General features: G+C 33.2%; 1 protein-coding gene across 3 annotated transcripts in view; it reads right to left on the reverse strand.

Moving 5' to 3' along the window:
* Window positions 1-3,404: 3,404 nt before the first annotated feature.
* Window positions 3,405-22,192, reverse strand: part of STRN3 (striatin 3) — a 110,894-nt gene continuing 92,106 nt past the window's right edge. For all 3 annotated transcript variants that reach the window (XM_044665056.1, XM_044665053.1, XM_044665055.1), the window contains 9 exons: window positions 19,054-19,187; window positions 17,759-17,934; window positions 17,532-17,579; window positions 13,203-13,324; window positions 12,279-12,446; window positions 10,439-10,579; window positions 7,495-7,602; window positions 5,185-5,271; window positions 3,405-5,093 (listed from right to left, as the gene is read on the reverse strand). In XM_044665056.1, coding sequence (XP_044520991.1) covers window positions 4,924-5,093; window positions 5,185-5,271; window positions 7,495-7,602; window positions 10,439-10,579; window positions 12,279-12,446; window positions 13,203-13,324; window positions 17,532-17,579; window positions 17,759-17,934; window positions 19,054-19,187 — 1,154 coding nt within the window. In that variant the 3' untranslated portion in view covers window positions 3,405-4,923. The remainder of the gene's footprint in view (window positions 5,094-5,184; window positions 5,272-7,494; window positions 7,603-10,438; window positions 10,580-12,278; window positions 12,447-13,202; window positions 13,325-17,531; window positions 17,580-17,758; window positions 17,935-19,053; window positions 19,188-22,192) is intronic.

Below are 22,192 nucleotides of genomic sequence, written 5' to 3' on the forward strand. Positions count from 1 at the left end.
TTAGTACACTTGTTTTCCACCCAGTTAAATATAATTCTAAGGCAACAGGCTTTTCTCTCACCCTTCGGCTACCTTTCACCTTGAGGTAAACTTTACTATCAAAACCACTCTAAAACTGGAGAGCTTAACAGAAATAGAAAGGTCTTTCAATATAATAGTTTTGAACCAGTTATGACCAAAATAAAGCAAAAATCTCACCAACCAGCGAGTCTTGTAGCAATAATTGAAAGTATTCTTGATAGTAGGGAGAAGAAAGCCTGAAATCTCTAACACCTTTTTAAAAACAACTTGGTCAGAGTGGACAATGTGATAAATCTAAAAGATGTGATTATTCCACTTACTGGAATGAGAATTTTTAAAAATTTAATACAACTTTAATACAATGTGCTCTTTTTTCCTTGGAACACAAAACATACCTTTAAAGAGAGAGGGAAAGGGGGAGGGAGGAAAGGAAGCTTGGCATGATCTGGGTTTTTGTTTTGCTTTCTAAATTTTAATAAACCCTTACCTTCTGTCTTAAAATCAATACCTAGTCTGTGGTAAGGGCTGGGCAATGGGGGTCAAGTGACTTGCCCACAGTCCCACAGCTAGGAAGTGTCTGAGGCCATATTTGAACCCAGGACCTCCCATCTATGGGCATGGCTCTCAATCCACTGAGCACCCAGCTGCCCTCGCTTCTTCTTCTCCTTAGTCCTTGACTGATTTCATCAAGGTGGACCTGCATATCAACTCACCTAAAATTTATCCAAACAAGCTGTCTTGAGGTCCTAAACGAAATGACTTGTCCATGGTCTCACAGTAACTAGTATGTTTTAGAGATAGAATTTGAGTCCAACTATTCCTGACTCCAAAGACAGCCCTATAAACCAGGAGTTCTTAACCTGAGATTCAGATTTCACAGGGTTTGTTAAACTGGATGAGGGGAAATGACTCTCTACTTTCACTAACTTCTAAAATTTAAGATTTCTTTCAATTATGAATATTGACAGCAAAGAACAGTAGTATTAGCAGGGTCTGGTGACCAACACCATTAGAAACTAGACATTTTCCCTCTCACATTGCAGTTGTTGCAAGTATCACACAACTACATATTACTGTAATCATTTCTCCTGCTTATATCGTGGAACCAGTCTTTCCAACTAGTTTCAACATGATGGATTTTCTTTGTCATTCTATTTATGCTTTTTAAAAAGTTGTTCTGAGGTGTATGAAGGTGTCACACCAGACTGCCCTGTGCACAACACAAAAATGCTTAAGACTCTAGCTCTAGATATACAGCACTCTCATGCTGCCTCTCTTCCAAATGACAAAATTGTAAAAATCTCAAGGGAGGAAGTGACAGGTATTGGTTACTCAGTTGATTACTTGTGGGGTGGAGCTTTTTTTTTTTTTAAAAAAACCTTTATACTGGCTTAAAACTCTAAAGAGGCAAACATTAGTGGTCACATAAACTAAAATCAGAATTCCTAGCATATGGCCTGCTCCATAGAGTCAAACTTTACTATCTATAAACAAGCATTTGTAATAATCCTTAAACCATTAAAAAAATGTGACATAAAGGGGGGCAGTGAGGTGGCCCAGTGGATTGAGAGTCAGGCCGAGATGGGAGGTGCAAGGTTCAAATCTGGCCTCAGATACTTCCTAACTGTGGGACACTGAGCAAGTCATTTAACCCTCATTGCCCACCCTTACCACTTCTGCCTTTGAACCAGTACATAGTATTGAATGTAACAGAAAAAAGGCTATTTTTTCCTTTTAGAGTCTATTGGGAGAATGAACTCAAGGCAAAAAAAGAACATGACTAAATAAAAAAGAAATTTCAACATCTCTATTACTTTAGAAAATTAAATGCACCACCTTGTCCCTATACATCCATAAACAATATTTATAATTTAAGCTACTTGCTAACTTTCTACAAATCATAAAGCAAAGCTCCCAAGTAAAATGAATACATTTCATTTTTGATACCTTTGTCTCCCTCTCAAATTTAATACCATAGCAAGAAAAACCTACTACAACCCAGGTAATAATTACAGAAATATAAGCCAATACACTAAGTTTTACACATTTAAGTTTTTTAATTTATGAAAATAGTGTCATAGTTTAGTAGTTACTCAGATATGGACTTTGACCTCAACGATAGAGGGCGCAGTGCTCTGCAAAGTTTATGATGTTTTTAATGCACATTTCCATACATGATTTTTTAAAAAAAGCTAAATATTATTACATTATTTTGAGTGAAATGTTGTGATCCACATGTTATTTCACCTATATTACATTTAAGTTCTTAAGAAAAAGACAGGTAGTTCTTTCCATTGTCAAACTAGATGAATCATAAGACACTACATTGGACACCACTTTTAAGAATAGCTTTTTTGCCACATCAAAATCTTTATAGAGAATACAAGCAGCAAGTAGTCTTTCATTGCCCTCTATCCTAAGCTGAAGCCAAAAAAGGGTCTGGGGAACAGCTATATCAGCCAATTGTGGCAAGGAGCAATAGAAAGGAATTGTTTTTACTCCCATGTAGTGAAAAATGCTTTGCACCCTTGCTTACAGGAGCACTGTGAAAAAAAGCTGAGATAGCATTTGTTGTGAGGCAAGGAGAGAAGTCTCTGGTAAAAAGTAATAGAAAGTGGTAGCAGCAATTAAATCCTGATATGTCACAGATGTGCTCTTGTTAAGGTGGATGCCCCAAGTTGTGATTCTGAAAATATTTGCTTTGAGAAACATTATCGTGGGTAGAAGTAGCATTTTATAGCACTATTACTATTTGAGTTAACTTTATAAGGTGTTTTTTTTAAGTTAGTTGGGGAACTAAATATTATTTATAACATTGTTTCTATGGGAAAATAAATCTGGTAATCCAGATGACTGATACAAAAAAATCATAGATTGGGGATGATCTAAAATTCATTTTGAGCCATGATGGTTTTTTCAGAAATTAGGACAAGCTGAATTGAAGTTGGGGGTGAGGAAGAAGAGAACCATTACTGTTTTGAATCATCTTTTGTGAGGTGGGAAAAAGGAAAAGGGAGAAAGGGGAACTTGTAAGTTTTTAAATTGGTTTTCAAAGCCATCTAAATGAAAATAATGGTGGTTCAATGGACCTAGTATAATTTCAAAGTTGGTACAAACTGCCAAAATTCAACTGAATGATTTCCAAGAGAAAATCCAACTTAGATGAAACCTCTCGAAAGTTATTCTTAAAAATGGTGTCAACTGCACTGTTAAAGAATAATATTTTTATAAACACTGATAAACAAGCATAAATTGAAAAATGCAAGGGCTGTTGAAGCAGCAGAAAAATGAAAGAATCTAAAAAATTCTCTAGTTCAATGACTAAGAATAAAGTATTACACTTTATTGCTCTTCAACACAAAATAATGTAGCCAACAGTAACATACAGGTACACCATTTATTATTTATTATATGCATTTTATATACATTATTTTTCAACAGCTGTACTTTTGCTATGTGGTACAATCTTAAAAATTTGCTGATTCATAGTTTGTAAAACAAAAACCTTACAAAACTCATCAAAACTCGCAAACTGATCAGAAAAGTTTTGTGGAAGACTAGAAAAAATACTTTATTGTCTTAATCATGCATTACACAAACAAAATCTTTTAGTTACACTGTAAAATTAAGCACATCTGAAAAAATAAAAACAGGGATAACTAGTCCAAACACAGCAGATTTCTGAATCCTGATTCAACTACTTTTGTGTCCTATTTGTAATGCAAATATAACATTTTCACTCCAAATATTTTTAAAACAAGATAGCTTTCCTGGAAATATGGTAAACTGAGATATGTAACGGGAGAAAAATAACTTGGTTTGCAAATTAAACTATGAAATTATTCATTTTTAGTCTATTTTAGACTGTTCAAAGAATGCCATAATAGATATACAGGGCCCTTTATTAGCACATACATAAAGGATATAAAGACCAACAAAAAGTGAAATAAATAACAATAGGCCATTAGAGTAAGATGGGTAATCCTTGATAAATAAACTTGTAAATACAGTAAGATGTACAAAATATCACATAGTGATAGGATGCCAAGATTAGTTTTTTGTTTTTATCTTTTTTAAATTTTTTTATTTTAAAGAGTTCATAGGGGGTGGTAAACCCCAGTGTTTCATTTTAACACATCTTTCTTTACAGTCCTTTATTTATGAAGACAGTTATGTGGTGATGATGAATTAGCATCCTTATGGAAGGACTTAGCTGAGCTTATTAGGCAAAAGAAGGGAAGAGTGGTTACACGGCAGCGGGTCAGTGAGATCTCTGTGTTTTAGGGTTCTATAATGCAGAAAAAACATCATCAATACAATCTTGAGCACTGTTGTGACAGGCTAAATATATAAAAAGACTTATAAAAACTAGAATTTTATCCAAACATTTTGTGCAACTAATGCTAAAATATTTTAAGTTAAATTTCCTTTTCTTTAAAGCAAAATAAATTTAAAAGGGAATCTGTGGCATTCAACTGATAAACAGAGAAGATCACTAAGAGATGAAAAGAAAGCTACTCTTGGAGCTCACTTCCCCCCACAAGAGCACCACATCCTAACCCTAAGGCAGCACACAGAGTCCAAAATAAGTCTTTTTGTAAGATCAGACTCCACATTGGCTTAGACACCTAATGAACAGACATATGCTCAGTTCATATCCAGTAGCGGCTATGAATACTGGTTTCCTTTTTTGCCCCCACAAAATACAGTAATTACAGTTAAATGAATGAGCCTGACATTATTCAAGATGTGGTGATTTTCACCGATTTATACCTGCCCCCAAATAGCATTTGCCTAGGCAGATCATACGTAGTGTCTTATCAGTAACCTTATTGATGGCAGTGATGCATTCCCTCTTTCTGTCCAAGAAGACCTGCTATTATGTTGCAGATATTTGTTATGTCACACAAATACTTTGGCAAGGGCATCAGCTCCTGCACTGGCAATATATGCTTTTGATGGATGGAAAGCTACATCATAAATGGATTCATCCAATTTCTTCCTATGAGCTGTTATTTCTTGCACACATGTCTTGCTGTCTAAATTCCACAATCTAATGGAACAGTCATGACCTATAGAAAAAGGGAACAATTAATTGGGCTCTGCAACAGAAGTACAACTAGCATGTAACACTCAGAAATTATGACTTATATTAAAACTTACTTCCAGACATCAAATAGATGCCATTAGGATCTACTGCTAGACTTGTAACAGCATCCAAATGAGCAACCATAGAATGGATCATTTTACCTATATGAAACATAATAAAAAATGTCAAATTTCTCCTAGTTATTCACTCTTAAAAATGGGGGGAAGAGGCGGTACTTATTTTTAAACATATGGTTTCACAATGATTTCACATAAGAGAATATAGAATTGTTATTAAGTAGCCTCAAATAACCAATTGTGCAAAACGAACTAGCAATATTTAGAAGACAATGAAAACACAACTGACAACAAAATGATTCTACATAAAATTCAGCAGAGAACACTTTTTGCATAAGTGATTACACATAGCCTGGAAAAAGCATTTGCTTAATAGATGTATCTTCCTATATAAATTCAAGACTCATCAAGTTAATTATTCTACTAGGAGGCAAACAAAGGCTATCCTAGAGCACTAAGTCATAGACCCACTTTGGCATTCAGGTAACTCCATAGACCCCCTGTCAAAATGTTTTTAATGTCCAGCCATACTACTGCTGGGTTTGTACCCAAAGAGATAATAGGGAAAAACACGTGTACAAAAATATTTATACTCACACTATTTGTGGTAACTATTGGAAAATGAGGGGGTGTCCATCGATTGGGGGCTGACTGAGCAAATTGTGGTATATGATGGTGACGGAATACTATTGTGCTGAAAGGAATGATGAACTGGAAAGACCTCTAGAAATTGGTGCAGAGCGAAGGGAGAAGAACCAAGAGAACTTTGTACACAGAGACTGATACACTGTGACACAATCAAATGTAATAGACTTTTTACTAGCAGCAATGCAATGATACAGGACAATCCAGAAGAACTTATGAGAAAGGAAAGCTATCCACATCCAGAGAAAGAACTGTGGGAGCAGAAACGCAGAAAAAAATATAAAGGATCGATTGTGTGGTTCAAAGGGGACATGGCTGGTGTTTTGGTGTTAAAAGATCATTCATAAATCGTGTAACCATGGGAAATAGCCTAAACAAATAAATTAACTAATTAAAAGTTGTTTAGATGCATAAAATAAAAAAAAATAGGATAACAAGGAAACAAATACTACAGAAATAAAAATATTGAAATATAAGTTTAGGCAAGTTAAGTAGGTTCAGTGGATTATTCAGTTTGGAGATGAGAGGTTCTATGTTCAAATATGACCTCAAAAACGTCCTAGCTGTGGGATCCTGGACAAGTCACTTAACCCCAACTGCTTAATTCTTACCATTCTTCTGACCTGGAACTAAAACTTATTTTAAAAAATTATAAAATTTATCCTATGAGAGATGGTAAAGGTTTAAAAAAAGAAGGGGAAGGGAAGAGGAGGAGAGATGGGGAGGGGAGAACTAAAGAAACTTGCTGAATTCTCAGGCTCCAATTTAAGATACTGTAAAAATGAATCTAATGAACATTTTAGTACTAATTGCTTAGGATTAATGAGAAAATTGGAAGTTAGTATAAACCAAAATACCCTTCTAAGTGGGGAATGGCAATCTTTGTTGTGACTTGTCACTCTTTACTGAAGTTAGGGATTGCATTGCAACTGATTCACATTTTCCCCAGTCCTAATGATGCTGTAATTGCTCAAATACTAAGGCTGCTCCTAAGAAACTAATATCTCATCCCTGCACTGACCTGCAGCAAGCATTCCAGGCTTAGCCTTGCATTAAGGGATGCCTAAATCTTAAAAGCATTATAGAAATGTGTTTTATTACTTAACAAGTTAACTAGCAGGATAATAAGGGAATGAAGTTTTCTGGTTAAGTATTATCATGTTTATCATATATAATTACTTTGAAGAAATAATATGCCAACAAAAGCTATATGAACACAATTGTGTTATGAATTTAAAATAATGGCAATCATTCATTAATGATAAAGGACATTAAGGTCATTAAAAGTTATCAGTCATCACAATAGAGATATGTGAATTTAAGAATTTAAAGAACAAAATCATTTTAATTTCCATTTATTTGGCTTATTTTTTCCTCTTAATTTCAAGGGGGTGTTTCCTAGGATTTTAAGACCTAAGATTTTAAGATATGTATCATCAACTTCCCCTACTTTTAGCAGGAAGATAATATTAATATGACTTAAGCTATCTATTTTGAGGCAGAAAAACTGTTAAAACCATAACATGACAAATAAAAAGTAAAGATTCCCAGATTACTGACTCATGCAAGGAAATAATTTTGAAAATAATAATTCCAAAGGAAATAAGGTAAAACAAAATATAAATATCCTCATAATGAAAATGACAATACCAATTTACTTACCCGTTTTATTGTCAAAAAACTTGATGTGTCTATCTTCATGAGCAGTAATTGTAACAGGAAGTGTGGGATGGCTTACTACCCTGTTAATATGATTATTTGATTGTAAGCCTAGATGGGGGTAAAATAGCAAACCAGAGTTAGTTTTCTTTACTACTAATAGCTAATACTAATTACAGAGATTACAGTCTCTTACACAGTTTGAACTATTAAACTGGGAAACAGTATTAAGTTATGGTCTCTATTTAACATTAAGTCCTAAGCACGAAATTTGGGGGTGCTATTTAAGGCTTGTTATAAACTCCTCATTTATAAAGAAGCTATTAAATTTAAGATTATAGGGTATGTTGGTGGATTCCTTTATGTTTAAGATCAGTATGCAAGATCAGTGAAAAAAACTCAATATAATATAACTTATGAGAGACAAACCAAATTATTACTAATGATTTTTTAAAACCACAGTTACAATTATAGATTTCACTTAATTTTATAAGCTACAAAAGGTCATCATGAGAAGAAAGTAGTGTGCTAGAGATGTTTTTTCAACCCCAAACAATAAAAATTAACCTTGTGGGTGGGAAAAAAATTCCTGTTTTATTGATTCTTGATTATATTTATAAAGCAATTTACAGTAATGAAGTATTTTATATTACACCTCTTTATATTGCACCCTCATAGTAACCCTGTGAGGTAAATAGTGCACATACTAGTCTCCTTTTACAGAAGAAGAAATCGCCTTTTTACTAGCTGTGTGCGATATTGGGCAAATCACTTAGCCTCTAAGCCTCAGTCAGTCATGCAATCCTTTTGATTCCAAGAACAAAAATGAACTATTTTCTATATGCAGTAACAAAATTCAGTTCATTGAGAAAGAAGTACTACTGTGATTCTATATCAGTGATTCCCAAAGTGGGTGCCACCGCCCCATGGTGGGTGCTGCAGCAATCCAGGGGAACGGTGATGGCCACAGGTGCATTTATCTTTTCTATTAATTGCTATTAAAATTTTTAAAAAATTAATTTCCAGGGGGCTAAGTAATATTTTTTTCTGGAAAGGGGGTGGTAGGCCAAAAAAGTTTGGAAGCCATTGTTCTATATGATACTGGTAAGTTCAGGGCCATAAACAGAAAAAATGTATATATAGTATGATTTTAAAATTTCATTATTGCTATTTTTAAAACTCCTCCTCAGTTGTATCAATATGATAATATAGGGAACCCTATATTCTTAAACATTATATCAGCAGTACATAACTCTTGAAAGATTTTTACTAAGGCTTCAGTATAGTTTCAACAATGGACTAAATCACATCCCCACATGCAGAGAGTTAAATCTACACTCATTAGATGAAGGGGAGGAAAAAGACAAATAACTCATGAACAAAGAATGTAAAGTCCAGGATTTAGTTTGAGAAAAGCTACTAAGAATTTAGTTCTTGATCCTAGAACAACTTCATCTTATCTTTAGGAAACTTTATTAAACCAATTTACGATGAAGATTTCAGAACATAACCTGATTTGATGCAACAAAATATAAATAATTCTGAAAGATCTGCTCTAAATAACATTTGATTTGGTTTTGCAATTATCTTTTTTAAGGAAATATGAGAACCACTTCAAAACTTATGAATAGATTTCAAACAAAATATCACAATCTATGACAACCATATGGAAAAAACTGGTTCAAATCTCTATGGCTAAGGGAATGACTATTAAAACAATTCTGAGATCAGACATATCTATCATATTTGAAGTTGATAACTGATAGTCAATGTTGTAATGGTTGTAAAAAAAAAAAAAAGATTAAGTTTCAGCTCCTATACAAAGTTTTATTTTCTGCTATTTAAATTACCCATGATTGTCTGCCTGTGGCAACAGTCCAACCATGATGGCAGTCTCTCTCTGCAAACACCAGTTGTTCTGCTTTCAATTGGTAGATTTTTTTGGTAAAGTTTTTCTGGAGGGGTGAGGGCAGGGGTGGGGTTGGTGAGGGCAGTTGATCAAGGTAAGGGGCAATAGCAAGGAAAGAGTACACTACCATACAGTAAAGCTAACATAGATGTTAAAAGTTAAAGTGACAACTTTCTGTAGTTTTCAGGCAGATGCGGGGTGGGGGGAAGGGGATGAGACTTTATAATAAGGAAGAATATACATCATTATTACCATATTTATTGTTGGTAATGTCATACAGTGTGTTTAATTCATCAATTAAACTTTATTAAAAATATATATATATGTACAAAAATTACATTACATATGAGGTCAAGTAGGTGTGTTTGCTTATATCTGTGGTTTCAGCCATCCATAGGAGGTCTTGGAATGTATGCCTCACAGATAAGTGGTTCTATTGCACAATAATGCACTGTTTTCACTATTAATACAGAATTACCAGAGAAAGGTCACTAAAAACTATTCACACCCTTTGACTCAATGACCCCTCATAGCAGTACTTGTTATATTAAAAAAAAAGAAAAGAAAAACCTGCTATGTTCAAAGAATGGAACATTATATAGCACTATAATAAACAGCAATAACAATAAACAAATAATAAAAATTTAAAGAAATGGCAAAACTGGTAGGAAGAGAAATAAATAAGCAGAACAAATCAAGCAGAACCAGGAAAAGAATACATAATAACTTTAATATCATAAATGTGCAAGTACATTAAAAGGAAGCTAACTTCCAAGTAATTATAGTGACCAATCTTGACTCTGAAAAGAAATGATAAAACAATGTCCCAATTCCAGCTTCTTTCAGTGGAGAATCAGGACTACAATTCAGACACTCATTCTGTATTAAGTTGGTTTTGTTTAATGTTTTTCTCCTAAGGAGAGAGCTAAATATCCACCTTCTCATTGTACTCTCCTGCCTCCTCTGCAAATGCAGGACAGGAAGAGATAGTAGAAAATGATTGACAAAAGAACAGTCAAGATATTTAAGCAAACTTACCAGAATCTACCTGTGATGAAAGCATCAACAATGACTGTGATGTTTCTAAATCATAAATGACTGTATTGCCAGTGTTGAAAGAGGTCACCATATGAGCAGGATCACAACCTATGAAGTCAACAGATGTAGGTATTCCATGCTCTAAAAAAGGAGAAATAAGAATGTATCAATGTGACAACAAATAATCATTATGAAATCTTTGCTCTTTAGGGGAAAGACAATTCTACATAACACTACATAACACTATTAAGGAATTGGGTAATTCTTAGAATCATGCAAGACAACCCCACACCCACACACACACCCTACTCCCCCAGGTAACTGATGCAAAAATAGGGAAAGGGGGGGGGGGGGGCAGCAGCTGAGTGGCTCAGTAGCTGAGTGGCTCAGTGGACTGAGAGCCAGACCTACAGAAGGGAGATCCTGGTTTCAAATCTGGCTTCAGACACTTCCTAGCTGTGTGACCCTGGGCAAGTCACTTAACCCCCATTGCCTACCCCTTACCGCTCTTCTGCCTAAGAACCAATACCCAGGATTGATTCTAAGATGGAAGGTAAGGGTTTATTTAAAAAAAAAAAATAGGGGAAAGCTTAAAAAATTACCCAAGATATACTTGAAACACAGCTGCATTTGCAAAATAAAGCAGATATGCTTCATTTGAAGTTATTCAGGGTAGTAAATAGTTTTGTATTGCTTTTTAATGAATACCTATAAAATAAGTGATAAAGTGATAGACAATTAGAGGAATGAGACTCATTATGTACTGATCACAGGGGGTGTTCTCTGATGAGGAAACTCCTTCAACCAATGCAGTTCAGCACTTTCTCTGTGAGTTAAAGTCTTAGAAGGGCATGGTAGGTAGTAAAAAGGCAGAGTATCAAGCTTGGAAATAAGAGCTCCTGGGTGCAAAACTGTGTGGTGGTCCTGGGCAAGTAATTTACACATAGCCAGAATAAAGGGCTTGAATCCAGCATTTGAACACTTAATCTACCAAACCAAGCCACCTCTCTCAACTTGAGAGATAAAAAAAGTGCTAGTGAAAGTAAAATCAAGTTATTGTAATATGAACTATTTAGAGCTTGTTTTGAAAGAAGGATCCTTTAAATGATTAGCCTGTGAGCTCCTTGAGAGAAGAGACCTTATTTTTTGCCTTTCTTTATACCCCAGCTCTTAGCACAGAGCCTATAACATAGAAGATATTTAAAAAATGCTTTCTTGGGAGCAGTTGGGTGGCTCAGTAGATTGAGAGCCAGGCCTAGAGACGGGAGGTCCTAGGTTCATATCTGGCCTCAGACACTTCCTAGCTGTGTGATACTGGGCAAGTCACTTAACCCCCATTGACTAACCCTTACCACTCTTCTATCTTAGAACCAATATTATTGATAAAATTTCCAAGTGCATTCCCCAACCAGATTAAAATATAACTGGGAAATATTTAACAAAATAAATAAAAACATAATGAAATATAGATGATACTAAAATTTAAAGTTAAGTCCATATGTAGTACAAGGATTCTTACATACAGATTAGTAGCCTGTTTCTTTTTGAGTTTGTCACCACTCCCCTAGATGATAAATGAAATCAAAATCTAAATTTCCAAGTTAAATGTGCTACTCAATATCTTTAAGATCAAAGGGACAGCATCTTTCTAGTTAAAAAAAAAAAAAAGGTAACTAGCAGTCAAAACATCAACACAAACTTTCTAATATTTTTACCATTAAGTATAAGCATCTTGAGTTATGATGTCAAAAGCTAAGGAAGAAAAAACTACTTAACTCCTTTCCATCTTAAACTCATTTTTTAAAACTCTGTTTTTGAGTTTGAAGCAAAATTTGCTTACCTTTGTCTCCATTGTAAGTGCAAATGCAGGGTAATTTTTCTGGTGGATTCCACAATCTAATAGTGCCATCTGCTGAACAAGACAGTAACTGATTTTTTATGCCACTATAGGCAAGACCCCAGACTGCATCTGTATGAGCAACTAATGTGCCAGCTAGAACGTTTGGCTCTGGGGAAGAAAGGTAAAGGGAATAAAACGAAAGAAAGTAAAATTAGTTATTAAGATGATAATAGCACAAAATACATCTTTTATTTATTTGTAAAAAGGATCTTCTCAATTCACTAACACCACGAACTCATTGATAACATATCAGAAATCTTGCATTAACACCCCAATTCCATTTAAAAGGACCTATATTCCCAAATTACTATAGCATTTTGCTTTAGTAGTAGGAAATCAGTTAGATAGTTAATAATATTTATATCAGAAGTCCAAATGCACAATATGTGCTTGTTTGCAATATTACCATCATGATCTGCTTGGTGACAGAAAAGCTTGAATCTGCATTCAGGTAAATCAGGCCATTGTCAGGCAAATCCCAAACTTGTTGTGCTGGTACTAGAGAATCGTACTTTTACCTTTTGCTTTTTCTTATTTACTTCAGTGCTCTTTGAACATATATTTCTTAAGCATCTTTGTTTTCAAAAATGAAGTTTTTCCTTCCCACTTTAATAACCAGCGTAGAAACAGTTACTTTCTTTGCAGAAGTTGTTGTGGTCTACAACTTTTCAGACTTTGTAGAAAGTTGTTCACTGCTAAATAACTAGACCCCAAACAAGAGGTACTCCAAAATTTGTTTCTTATCAATAATAAAAAAATATATGTGAGGCAGAATCAAGCAAGGATGACAACTTCCTAATATGGCAGACAACCAAATATTCACAACTGCAGGCACTAGCTGACATCATAGTATCTATTGCTTACCATATGTATCGTATGGATCCACATTAGGACTAGGCATATTCCACCATTGAATAGTTGCATCAATGCCACCACTAAAACACTGTTCTCCATTAGAACTAATAGCTAATGATAGTACAGGTCCACTACAAAAAGGGAAGAGAAAAAGATTGCTTATCAGTGCATTTATTAAGTCAATGAAACTCTCACTCCTAAAGAATAATTTCTATGCAACCTAGAAAGCATTTACTATGAATACTCAAATTCTAACATAAGTTCTCCTGATTCCATTCTATTTCCTTCTACCTTCAATCCATCCTTCGTATCATCATCAAAATACTTTGTATCAAAATACAATATATCAGAGGAAAGCACAATGGGTCTGTAATCGACAGGACCTACATTTAAATCCCAGTGTCTATTTGAAAGACAAGTTAGTTATTGTTTCTTGGCCTCAGTTTCATTATCTGTAAAGACAGTGTAGCCAGATTAGGTATATGCTCCTAGAGCTAGTCATATATTAAAAACAATCTTTCATCACTCTACTGCAAATATGAAAAACATGGAAATAGGTCTTGAATAATGATACATGTATAACCCAGTAGAACTGTCAGCTCTGGGAACTGGGAATGGTGGTGGTGGTAGGGGTGGGGATGGGAATAGACGAAGAAATCATTAATCATAAAACTATGGGAAAATATTCTAAATAAAAAAAAGAAAAGAAAAAAAAAGAATCTTTCAGAGCCCTAAACAATCTGGTACTCTCTAACTTGTCCTGGTACCCATATTACACATTTCCACACAGGCTATACTCCAACCAAACTGAACTACTCAGCAGACATTATATTCTGTTCTGTGTTCTTAATTTGAGTTGGTAACTCATGAAGAGATTGGCTTTCTCTTGGAGAACTTTTTCTACTTCTACCAAGGGCTCTAACCATTCTAGTTCCACTTCTCTGTACATTCTCTAGATCAGCTGACTGGAACCAGATAAAAATGTAAATGGGAAATGTCTAATGAAATAAATAAAAAAACATAAGACAGTATAGATATTAATTTGTGGTGTGTGAAGTCAGTATATGGTTCACAGGGATCTATTTCCATTTGAGTCTGACACTACTGCTCTAGATTATCAATGTTCTTCCTAAAATATGGTACCCAGAAATGACTATAACTTAAATATGGTCTACCTAGACAACAAGAATGACAATCACATTTCTCTAAATGTAGCCTAATGTTTCATTACTATTGCATATATAGTCAATCCTCAATATTCACAAATTTAACTTTTGCAACAACAAGGATCAGCATGATTTTATATCATTTTCACTTTTGTGTTGGCAACTGTACACATTTGTGGTTATGCACAGTAGAGAAAAAATGAGAAGAACAATGCCCATAGATTTGTGGAACAACTGGTATCCTAAGAGCTTTATTGGTCTCCTCCATGCACTTGTTGCATATTTTCATTGTTTGCCTTCAAAACACAAGTTCTGTTTTGAAATTATCCTCCCCAAAATAGCATAAGTCCTTTGGGTTCTAGGCCCAAAGTGTACAAAGTCAATGATATGGCTTAGTGAAAAAATAAAAATGTCAGATAAACTCCAGGCAGAAATGTCTACAACCACTGTTGGCATAATCAAGCAGCTTTCAAGTGACATCAAGATTGTTGATTACATTATCGATGGCAGCCCCATAGTTAAATGTCAATTTGTCTCTGCTATACTATCATATTTCAAGATTCTTTAGGATCTCAAATGGTGCTGAGAGATTTTTTCAAGCTGGTGGGTTCTCTGTGATTTACAACACCATCTACCAGCTGTGAAGTTTCCAACAACAAACTCTCCCTTGGCTTTCAGAGGATGGCCAAGGTAGAAAGACGTTTACTGCAGTACAGTATGGAGGGAACACTTTTACACTCAATTTGATATAGTGGAAGGTAATATTCAGATTTCAAAATGTTTTTAAGAATTTTACTTGGTTTAAGGTATTTATGATATATGTGTTGATAAGTGAATATTGTCTGAAATGACTGGGTTTTTGAAAATGTTAGCACAAAAAGTCATAATTCTAGAGAATCACTAGAGAGAAAAAAATGTTTTGCATGTTACCAATTTTATTTTGCATGCTGCATTATGAAATTTCACGGGCACTGTGTTAGAAAAAGTGCAAATTGTCAGAATCAGAATTAATGTTTTGTTATAAAAAACTATGCAGAAAAGCCTATTTTCAGTAATCTCTAGTGAAACAGTAGAACCTACCTAAACAACTAATCAACTAACTTAATGAATATTCTCATTTTTTGTTTTTGTATTATTTCAGAATGGGTGAATGACTTGAATATAAAGAAGGAAACTAAGTTAATTAGGTGAGCACAGAATAGTATACTTGTCAGATCTCTGGGAAAGAAAAGATTTTAAAACCAAGCAAGAGTTAGAAAAAATTACAAAACGTAAAATAAATTATTTTGATTACATTAAACTAAAAAGGTTTTGTACAAACAAAACCAATGCTACCAAAATTAGAAGGGAGCAACAAAATGGGGAAAAAATTTATAACAAAAAACTCATACAAAGGTCTAATTACTAAAATATATAAGGAGCTAAATTCAGTTTTAGAAAAAACCAAGCCATTCCCCAATTGATAAATGGACAAGGGACATGAACAGGCTAATTTTCAGATAAAGAAATCAAACACAAGAAAAAAAGTGTTCCAAATCTTTTATAATTCGAATAATGCAAATCAAAACAACTCTTGAGGTACTACTTTAATTCACCCCAATCTTCTTCTGACAAATTTTTCTAGACACATCTATCTAACAATTTAAAATTAATTTTTTGAACCCAATTATAGGAATATGCTTAGGGGTAGACTGATTTTGGTAGTATAGAACTTCTGGATTAGGAAACTCTTTCTACCAATCCATATGAGAATGTTATCTGTGATTTACTATCTTGAAAGTTGCCTAGAGCACTAAGAGGCAGTAGGTGACTAGCTTAGTGTCACAAAACCAGAATGGACCGGAAAAACCTCAAATCAGTATTTCTTGGCCTTAGGCTAGCTCTATCTCCACTAAAGCCATACTGGTTCTATGTATATTACAAAATATTTTAAAAGCTAAATAGTTCTATCTTCTCTCTCCATCATGTCATCAGTCAAATGATTCTAACAAATGCCCCAATCTCATTCTTTTATCTTCTACTCTGCCCACCCCTATGAATGATTTAAATAATAAAGGCACCCTTTTTTGGTAGTTCAAGTATTTCCAGTCTTGGCTTCAAATTTTAGCAGTCCCAATACTATTCTTTTAAGATAAGACCCAGGCCATTCTTCCATTTTTTCCCTTGCATCCAAAATCATATATATATAAAATTTAAATCTTTGAGTTCCCTATGTATTCCAATAAGAATCATTAAACAATTATCCTTCATCTTTAAGGGAATTGTTTTTGTGATTTTCATCTTTAAGGGATTTGTTTTTGTAGATTTTCATTTCATTTGGAATCATTTCTCCAATAGAACTTTAGCTTTGAAATATGCTTTTAACAGAGAAAGAGGTAATGGAAGTCCTTCACAACTACTGTGTTTTGTCTCTATGAAAAGTATATATCAATTTACCAAGTTCATCTCATTTTTTCTTCCATTGTCATCTATAGTATGCTCTCATAACAACTTTTACTTCTACTCTTATTTACATTGATCTTTGTCCAAATGCTCTCCACTATTCCTCCTTCCTTTGTCATTCCTGTATTTCTTCAACTTGTCTCTATGACTATATCTTCATAATCTACAAAACTACTTTGAGACTCTGTCCCTACTCTCTTGTCTATCCTATTCCTTTTGAGTAAGGTATAATACTCTTTTGTACCATATTTCAATTGTAATTCCCATTCTATATTTCATTAATATCTTAAAGATAAAATTTGCTCCTCTTCATTAGTAGCTCTAGTCCAAATGACCTATTATCAGTATTTTATGCAGCTGAGGCAAAAGGTTTATGGCTAGTTTCTTTCATGGATTTGTCACCTGTGAATTTCTAGGCAACTTGGATAAACTTTCAATGGGGGTCCACCATGATTTTTTCTGTGCAGGTGGAACAAATATTTTTCTCAAAATTAGAGAGTATACTAAAAACATTCTGCACAAAAGTCAAATGAAATCAAATACCCACCTAATCTCTCTTGATATAGTGCAGTTTCTCAGAAATATACTATACTTAGGGATTTATTCAAATTAGGCAAACATTTAATTATACTCTGTACAAGTACTCCGCTAAGCAATGAGGAAAACACAAGATGCAAAAATGGATAATAAAGAAGCTCTGCAATATGAATATTGAATCTGGAAGACTTACATGTGGGCCCTAAATGTGTAGATAGGCTCTACATCTAATGAGGCACTCCTGAAAAAGGAAATAAAAAAAGGGGGAGAAGGGGAGAAAGAGAGGAAATTAAGTAATTTTATAATCATTATATTCATGAATCACAAAGGAAGATAAAATTAGATTAAGGATATAAGAATACTGAAATAACTATCAATTACTAATCAAATTACAAAGTCAGCTAACATTTAAATACTTGCTTTTTGGCAGGGACTGTTTTTTGCAAGTTCCAAAGTTTTAGAGTATGGTCTTCAGAGGCTGTAACCAGCACAGGCTCTACAGGATGAAAAGCTAATGCCCGTACTCCATCAAAATGGCTACGTAGTGTATATTTGGGATTCCATGTCTTTCGAAAGGCATCTTTATTGGCAGGTAACTAAAAAAGATAAAGTTGAACTATCATCAATAAGAATAATGATAATTTAGGGCCATTTAAATCCTTTAAAAACTTTTTTTAAATAAGCATAGTACAAAACATTTAAAAATAAGTTTTATACAAATGTTGACCATGTAAGAACTCTTATTTTGAAAAACTTTTATTTAAAATTTAAAAGCATTTGAGTCAAATGGAGATTTAAATTGAAAACTAAATCTGGAATGACTGTCAACTGAGAATAATAATGATCTTCTATAAGGCAGAAGAAAATCCATACCTGTCATTTCCCCATGTTATCTTTAAAGTGGTATATTACAATTCTTTTCCTCAAAAGCAAGTTTATTCAATAGAATATACTTTCATCCTATGATAATGCTGGTAATTATAATATTTGCTATTCTCATATCTCCAGGAATTTCAAATCATTTATAAAGCAATTGTATGTTTACTAAAATTGAATGGCTTATCCTTTAAGCCTTTCAGAAATATTTCTCAAAATAAAAATAATATCCAGTTTATCCTATCTAAATATGGAAGTGAGAAGTGTTGATCATAATGAAAAAGAAATCTTAATTTAATAGAAATCTATACTACTATTACTGAGTGTGTCTGGACGGACACAAGAGTTCTTAATTACATGTGGACTACTCATAATAAAATTAAGTTTAAGGCAAGCTTTCCTTCTAGCATGCAAGAGGAGTCTAATTTGTTATGTTTTCAGGGAACGCAAACTAAATTTTATCACTCACCTTAGCAAATCTGCTAAGGTAAGTCTGCTTGTAACAATGCAAAAATTAGGTTTTAGTTATCTGCTGTCTGGGACTATTTATATTACCATTTGCTATCACTTGTAAAGATAACTAAATGCTTACTATTCCAATAACTACTTTTATCATATTTCATCCCAAACTTCAAATTCAACTAATAAATTCACAGCCTAAAAAAATTCAACACACTCAATAGTTTTAAAGTGAAAAATATGTATTTCAAGTAAACGAATTGTCATTTTAACTTAGTCTTTTTAAAGTATCTTGACATTCATTTCTTTGTAGAAGTCATTCTGAAAATGAAGAGTCCTTTATTAAATCATTAAGAAGTTTAAAATAAAACTGCACTTACATCGTAACTATAGTCTGCATCATTTGTTACCGTCAAGTCTGCAAGGTCGCCAAGGCCCAGTACACTTAACAAAACATCATCAGAACCCATAATAAATGACTTGCCTCCTCCAGATGGAAACGTTATTGGTTCAGCTATAAAGAACAAAACCGCTTCTTAAATGCTGAAAAGTCATACAGAATAATACAATATTGGGAAAATCTAAGTACTAAGGCATAAAATAATAGAAATACAACTTATTTCATTTCTCATCCATAAAAAAGAAGCTAACGAACTACAAAATGTCTATAACAAATACAATTGTAAAGCCAAAATAAATACATTTTAAAAGCTAAGTTTTCATCTCCCATTAAGCTAAGTAACTTCTAATTACATCTTTCTAATGCACCAAGAATATCACATCTGTAATGTTTTTTTGCATTATTAAATGTATCTTAACCTAGTTGATGTGTTGTGATGAAAATGGAAAGGAGCTTGATTAAAACCCTTCATGTTAAATTTCAGATTGTTTTACCAAGAATTCTTAGAACTATAAATCACTTTATGATAAAAAAGTTCTCTGTAACTAATTTTAAGGGTATGTATTTAAAATGATATGTCATTAAAGTTATTTAAAAATAGTTCCTAACACATATCCAAAAGAATTGTTAAAACTGAAATTGTATTAAAACATTTTACATTCATTTCCTCAAATGAAACTCATGTGTTTAGGAGCCTTACTAATCTGATATTACTAATCTGATATCTGAAAGAAAGAACCCTGTTTATTTTTCACAGTTCCTGAAACCCAGTACTACTTGAAACTCTCAGATGTGTTCTTTCCATCTCTTGAAAGTATTCTGTACCTTTCTTAAACAGGATTGAATATGGTGCCATATTAATGTATTTGACTCATCTTTCTATAAGATTATCGTCTCCTTAAGGATACAGAATCCTGCTTTTTATTCAGATCATATTATTAACATGCATTAAATAAAAAGAAAGGTTCTGCACTATGACAGCCAGGAAATTTAGGTTCTTGTTATGAATCTATTGTTAACTAGCAGTACGATCCTGTACAAAGCACTTAACATCTATTGGCTTCACTTTCCCTTATTCATTACTATTAAAATTACTTTTAGTTTTAAAGTTGCAAGACTAGAATTCTACAATCTTTTATTTTCTCCAAATTGTTCTTAAGCTAAACAACTACTGCATATTAACTATAATGTACCACTAAATATAGTTTAAAATCCAATTTTTAAAATGAGATTTCAAATTTAGTTCTCTAATCATTCTATTTAATATTAATAGTAATGATTCTCATGTCATCTAAATAAAAAAACAATATACAATGCTTGAGTTAAGATTATAATCTGCAATTTCCCCCACTACTACACTGTTATTAACTTGTTAATATAGGGATGCATAGTCAACTAAGTTATGTTGTTAAATTTTCTGCTCTGAAAATTATAGTATTAGCATGATCTTTAAAAAAATGTGCAATTATACACTGAAAGCAAATTTAAATATAATAGTAAAAAGAACCAGAAAAATCAATGTAACAATACATTTTTACCAAGTAATTCTAGCCACATCTGAAAAACAGGCACATATTTAACTGGAAGAAATTATATTCAAAATACACATTATAGAAGGTGATCACTATTCTAAAATGTCATACTTCAAAGACATTATAGTACAAACAGAGCAAATAATGATATCAATGTCCCAAGTGTTTAAGATAAAACTAAGTAAATACAAATTACTTGTAAAGAAGAAAAATTTAATACCTTTCAAATTTACTGCAGTAAGTCAAATTCATCTTTACTTCTGAGACCAATATTTTAATATCGATGTTGTTTTCTTTCTAAATCTTTTCATACCATGCTCATAAATAAGGTATAAAAATTTACAATTTACTAAGTTCTGAATCACTATTAGATTTAATATAGTGACTAGTTAAATAGTATACATGGGTATATTTAATAATTTTTTAAATGATTTGAGTGGTCAAAATTCCAGAAATATGAATAAACTTAATTTTTCCTATTACTACTAATATACTACCATCTCTTAATGCTTAAAAAAAAAATCCCTAAAAGCTATGAAATTAAGTAAACTTAGATTACTTTTTGAAAACCTGCATGTAAAGTTAAAGGTAGGTAATATTTCACAGTATTATATTCCAGTTTCTAGAAAGACTATTATTTTTTCCAGTTTCTTACATGTGCATACATGCCCACACGCGCCCACACACATTCAATTGGCTATATCTTTGTAATCTGAGTTTTGTTTCTACACTCATCTATTCTGATAAGCATCCATCATGTAACAACTGTATATGGTCTAAGTTCTGTGAAGGAAGAGCAAAGGAACTTTGGAAGAAAAAGCAGGTAAGAATTTAGGAGGCAATGAAATATAGGGGAAGGAACAGTTTGTTTCATTATTCCCCAGTGCTTCGAGACAAAGGCTCTCTATTCAATCCTACCCCCAAAGGTTTACTATTGCCTTGGCCTTCAGAAAAGTACTTCTTTAGACAAATGGTTTATATTAATTAATGCTCTATACCAGTGATGCCAAAAGTGGGCATTACTGCCCCCTGGTGGGTGCTGCAGCGATCCAGGGAAACAGTGATGGCCACAGGTACATTTATCTTTCCTATTAATTGCTATTAAAATTTTTAAAAATTAATTTCCAGGGGCTAAGTAATATTTTTTCTGGAAAGGGAATGGTAGGCCAAAAAAGTTTGGGAACCACTGATCTATACTTTGATATACACTACTAAAACCTTCCCTGAATTTACTACTGTGAAAAAATTACTCAGTATTTCCTAGGTCATGATTCCTTTCCTGCAAACAATTTAAATATATAATAATACAAATCATGTATTTAAAATCAAGTAGCAGAACTGATTTCAAAAAGTCCTTATTATCTTTAAATAAAGTACATTGGACTTTCCCCATTATTTCAAAAATTAAGGAATGTGTATACTTCAGGTGATATTTCTATAGCATGGTCCCTATGGGATTCGTGCATTTATATCTTCTTCCTAGAGATGTTTATATCAAGAGGAAATATCTTTTAGCAAAGGTGGTAGATAGGGTATTTTGAGGTCTTAGCAGAAATATTCTAAAAGGCCTCAAAAATTGGGCAGCAT

The sequence above is a fragment of the Gracilinanus agilis genome, chromosome 2 (assembly GCF_016433145.1).
Source record: "Gracilinanus agilis isolate LMUSP501 chromosome 2, AgileGrace, whole genome shotgun sequence".
NCBI classification, from domain to species: Eukaryota; Metazoa; Chordata; class Mammalia; order Didelphimorphia; family Didelphidae; genus Gracilinanus; species Gracilinanus agilis.